The sequence below is a fragment of the Saccostrea cucullata genome, unplaced genomic scaffold, assembly GCF_032062105.1.
Source record: "Saccostrea cucullata isolate Sc308-1 unplaced genomic scaffold, CSIRO_AGI_Scuc_v1 ctg1936, whole genome shotgun sequence".
NCBI lineage: Eukaryota > Metazoa > Mollusca > Bivalvia > Ostreida > Ostreidae > Saccostrea > Saccostrea cuccullata.
In genome coordinates, this window is record NW_026937208.1 from 32,158 (window position 1) to 37,851 (window position 5,694).

The following is a 5,694-nucleotide window of genomic DNA, read 5'->3' on the forward strand; positions in this document are numbered from 1 at the left end:
AAAAAAAAATTATTTTTTCAAAGTGCGTTAACCTGGTCCCAAAATTTAACGCACTTTGAAAAAATTTTTCAAAGTGCGTAATTTTTTCAAAGTGCGTTGCCACAAAGGGTTGACCCCTAAATATTTCTTTTGCAAATATCTCTTAAACAAAAAAGAATCTCTGAATAGTTGTTGAAGAAAAAGTGTTCAAAATTCTAAGAAGTTTAAGTTAAAATCAAGAAAAGGGGGCTGGGCATTTAAATTAGGGACTGAAAGGGGCCAAAAATCTTTAATCCATAACTCTTACACAGTCAATATTTTGTTATACATTACAGAAGCAAAAATGTTTATCTCAACAGTCTACAACTAAACATTATGATTTTAAGTCGTATGATACTTAATTAGGGGCTGCAAGGGACCAGAATGCTCAATCTCTGACGCTTTATTTCTCCAAAGTGGGAAATAATTTGATAAGCAATATTGAAGAAAAGATGTTCAAAATAATTTCAAACAAAATATACAACCTTTTTCTTTTTGGTTTTGCTTAGCGTCCCCATTAAGGTGTTGCAGGGCTGGTCCCTAAAATTTTATATTGCAAATATCTCAAAAACGAAAAAGATTCTCTGAATACTTGTTGAGCAAAAGGTGTTTAAAATTCTAAGAGCTTTCAAATAACATGAAAAAGGGGGGCTGGGAACTCAAATTAGGGTCAAGAGGGGCTAAAAGTCTTTAATAGATAAATTTACAACAATCAATTTTTTAAATGCATTAGTGAAGCAAAAATGTTTATTTTAACCATTATTACAATTACATATGATGATATTCACACCATATGTTGCAGCATGCAATCTTTCAATTTCTTCGAGGGCATTCCCGTTGCAGAGTTGAAGGGACTACTCCTAAATAATATTTTTGCATATATTTCGTAAACTTAAACTCATATAAGGGGTCATGAAGATTAGCCAAGAGTTTAGCGGAAGACAACTCTGGAAAGAGAATGAAAATTTGTAGTACCTCTTCCGTTAGCCGGACTTAGTCCGTTGCCCCCTACTCACCGCGGGGAGGTGGAAGTAGGATTTTGAGCAGGATATATATTTATTGGTAACTATTTCTCTATATCAATTTATTACATGTATACGTATTACAAACAACAAAACCAAGTACATTTTATACATAATGATCAACCACCAAGAAGAGCATTGTATTTGGATTGGGACTAAGTAAGCTTATATTACAAACGTTTACAAGAGCTATGACCACTTGAATCTTATTTTGAGTTTTTCATATATCTTAAAGAAAAGAACATTTCAACAATGGACTTGCCAATAATCATCAATAATAAACAATATTCACAATGAACATAATAAATACATATTCCTGTAATTTAAAATCTGCTATCTGTAGGTGGTCATAAATAAAATCTTCTTCCATGGCATTCAGAATAAAGCACTGTCACTTTCAATCCATATAAAAGCTGTAAACTGTCTCTTTCAAAGAGAGAATGATATTCTAATCTACTTAAAAGAATTAAATGTACCAAATGCACCATAAGTGCTAACCGTGAACGTGAAAAACATTCTAAACTTTTCTAAATGTGAAAATGTATATGATCATTTCAAAATATTTACAAGTTAGTTTAAATCTTGCTATACTCTTCTCTATTGCATGAAGTTTTGTGTTCAGTTCATCTAGATTTATACACCTAATACATGTAATACATGTAGTTATTATGCTATATCTTTAGAATTGACTATTTCTTATTAACACTATTTGCATGTGTGAAGATCTACATGAATATTTACATTCTTCAAAACTACATCTAATTCTAATTTTTCTTAATTAATAATGGAATGGAATACTTAATGGCTAAAAGCTACAATTCAATATCAAACAGAAAAAAGATATCAATGATATCCCCACACAGTTGTGAACAAAATAGCTCTTGTAATTCAAATTATATTTCTTGGAATTTAAGAAATACAGCATCATGATAACTGTAGTATGTTGGTAATCGTCTGATCTCTATCCTTATTGAATTGGATATGTACACATGATCCAAAATGGTCCTTCCTTCAGTAGTACTAAAAGTAACTAGTTGTCTGAAGTGTTGATGCTTCATAAATCTTTGGATTGGACCATTAGATTTTGCATCCTCGTTCAAATCCCCCATGAGAATACAATCTTGATAAACTGACCTTGTGAAGTCAAGTACTCTTTGCAGACTTTGAAGAAAAGTTGTTATGCTTGCCATGCATGGACGATACACAATTACCATCACAATCTTTTCCCGTAATAACTTTAAAGCCATTCCTTCAATATTCATTTGTGGAAGGGGGAGAATCTCAAGAAAACCACTATTATTTCTCAAATATAATCCAACACCTCCGCCTTTTGACTGCCGTAATTGTTGTGTAACAACATAATTGCCATCATATGCCTCCTGTCTAGGAAGGTGATGAAACTGAAATCCATCAAGTACAAAATTTTCTGTGTTCATCCCAGTCTTTAACCACGTCTCTGTCAGGCAGATGATATCGACATTTCTGAACCTCTCATCATTTTTCAGATCTCCAAAATGTCTGCCTAAGCTCTGAATATTCTGTAGAATTACTGTCATCCCACTGGTTGTTAAATCTTGCGAAAGGTCATCAAAAATGTATTTTGGCATTTCGTTTAAAGCTGTCTTTACTTCAGGGTCTGCATAATTTTTTTTCTTTAATTTAGCTGGATCTTCTGTTTCAATGAATAAGCCATCTTCTGATGTAACTCTTGACAATGCAACATAAGCTTGTCCAGGAGAAAATGTTCTGTCTAAATTCACAACAATTCTGTCTGTGGTCATGCCTTGCACCTTATGAGCAGTACATGCCCATGATAACCGAAGAGGAAACTGGTGTCTTACTACAGAAGCTGACTTCTCTTTTATTTCCTCTTGTACTCTTTCTATTAACACCATATTTCCTTCTTTGGTTTTCTGCCCGGACTTCCTACCAACTTCCTTGTTGTCAAAAATTACCCCTACAGCTGCAAGACATGTAGCATTGTTTTCTTTGTATAGAAATCGATAAACATAGCCCATCACTCCATTCACAAGCCCATCTTCCACATTACAGTTTCTTGTTAGCATTACTCGTGCATTGACGGACAATAGCAAGGAGTTAGGAAGCCCATCAATCTTTGATCTAGTGATAGGTTTGTCTCTCTGTACCAATTTCCCAGATGTTTTGTCTTTCTTATAATCTTGGGCATCAATTTCTAATAAATCTTCACATGTTTTTCTTAACATTGACAAATTGTAAGTGTTTACTTCCTCGTTGGTACAAAACACATGAAGAGCATCCTCTGGTCCTTCTCTGATACAGCGGTCCAACATGATACTCTGATGCTCTGTTAATGGCTCATCTGTCAGTCTAATACGCAGTGAGTTTAGCAACTCAGCAAATGACGTATCTTCCTTTTGCCTCATTATCTCATTTAATTCGATTACTTTAAAATAGTCTAGCCAGAAATCCACAGGATAATTCAAATTTGCTTTGTAGAGTCTCTCATTTTTCCGCTGCTTAACAGGTGGAAGCTGATAGAAGTCCCCTACTGCAATTACACAAACACCTCCAAATGGATCTTTGCATTTCTTAATTTGCACTAGGCGTTCGTGTACATAATACAGTAGCTTTTTGTATACCATTGATGCTTCGTCAATAATGAGAATCTGTAGGTCACCAATCTTTACTCTCATTTCACTAAGACTTTGTTCTCCCAATGGTTCATATGGCAATGGCAGATATTTTGTAAGTGAAAATAAATGATGAAGTGTATTTCCACCAATGTTGAAAGCTGCTGTGCCTGTGAATGCCGAAAGCAGTACAGATACTCTTTCTGGTTCTGGCATTATTCTGGAAAGCAAATGTGATGCCTCATAATGAATTGCCTTTATAAGATGACTTTTACCAGTGCCTGCACCACCAGTCACAAATAAGTGCAAAGGTTCACATTTTTCGCCATTTATCTTTGCTAAACACCATTCACGAAGCAAATAGAATATTTCAGTTTGTGCTTTGTTCAAATTTTGGAGAACTGGCAACATTTCATCTCTTGAATTTACATTTTGGTGAACATGATACAGCACATCTACATTATTCATCTCACTTTCCATATCTGGTATGGCTTCCCTATCATTCTCTTGATGCACTGTGTTTTCTATCCTTTGTGCTATACCTTCTCTCCTTAGTACTTCTGTTTCTGGACATATGCATGACCATGCATCCTCTGGTTCACCATTCATTTCATATACTTCTTCGGCACGGTTTATGGCATCTTCATTTTGTGCATAATGTGAACGATTAAAATCTACAATGGATTTCACTGATTGCAATTGTCTTGTCCCTGTGATTTTCACATGACCTGTTTCATAAAAATCCTCATATAAATTGAATCCTGGTGGCTTCAAGTGCTTCTCTGTCCGATAGGGAAGAAAGAGTTGCACCATAGAGCGATAGTATTTTTCTGGCATCTTTTCAACATTGAATCTTGGATATCTTACAACAGCGTGTTGTGTCCTTGTCCTTCGTTGTATATGTCCCTTCCCGTTCTGCAATTCAAACACATTCTCGTTTTCTTTTTTTGGAACTTGAGATTTAGCAAGTACTCTGAATTCAGAGCAGAAGTTTGCGAGACACATGTCATGGAATACTGGCTTATCTGGGCGGTTCTCGTAACGCTCAATTATATTTGTCATCCAGATTTCATCATCATCATCCTCATCACCATTTATTTCTTCCTCATTTGATACTTTCTTTTTTAGCAACGATAGTGGCTTGCTTAAGCGTAGTGGATTGTCACCAACAGGTACAAAAACAACTTTCCTTGAGCATTCTTTCATTTTTAGATTGCACACTCTGTATACAGCTTCCTGAGCACTCACTTCTCTGTGATGCAAGTATGCTGAACCAATTTTCTTCATTGTCTGTCGAGCATTAAGATTTCCCTCCTCTGCCTCTAATTTTGTTTGTTTAAGTAACATGCCCATTTCTCTTTCCGCCTTTGATATGTAGGAAACAATGTACACAATACAACTGAATGGATCCAAGACAAACTGAATGTCCATATTAGCATCCCAGCATTTTAAGAGACATTGGTTATATTGGTTTGTCCACACTTCATTTGGGTTGCGTTGAAGAACAACAGATCTCCCAGATAGCATGACTATATTGGGCCAACATTTGTAAAAGGTTGTATGGTTGGCGTTGGGGGAACAACGTTGGGCCAACGTTGGACCAATGTTACCAAGTCAACCTTCTCGACCATGATAGAATTCCTATGTTGGCCCAACGTTGGTCCAACGTAAGCAACTTCCATTCACTTTAGTTTCCAAGGAAGGAAGGATCCTGGTGTTGGTCCAACAATGGACCAGTGTTTATAATACACCTTTAAAGAAAAGTGTATTTACAAGTTGATAGTAGTATGTTGGCCCAACGTTTGCCCGATGTTTGTAATACACCCTTAAAGAATGCGTCTTATCAAGTTGGTAGTAATTTTTGGCCCAACGTTGGCCCATTGTTAGTAATATACCCTTAAAGAAAATGTCTTATCAAGTTGGTAGTATTATGTTGGCCAAACGTTGGCCCATTGTTTGTAATACACCCTTAAAGAAAGTGCCTTATCAAGTTCAAGTAGTATGTTGGCCCGACGTTGGCCCGATGTTTCTAATACACCCTT

General features: G+C 35.8%; 1 protein-coding gene across 1 annotated transcript; it reads right to left on the reverse strand.

The window, feature by feature from the left end:
- Positions 1–1,933: 1,933 nt before the first annotated feature.
- On the reverse strand, positions 1,934–5,179 carry LOC134247527 (uncharacterized). Its single transcript, XM_062729877.1, has one exon. It carries the CDS (start codon positions 5,177–5,179, stop codon positions 1,934–1,936), a length of 3,246 nt encoding a protein of 1,081 aa, XP_062585861.1.
- Positions 5,180–5,694: the final 515 nt, after the last annotated feature.

Excerpts from the sequence above, each read along its gene's own strand:
- LOC134247527 (XM_062729877.1), bottom strand. The coding sequence starts at position 5,179 with ATGCTATCTGGGAGATCTGTTGTTCTTCAACGCAACCCAAATGAAGTG.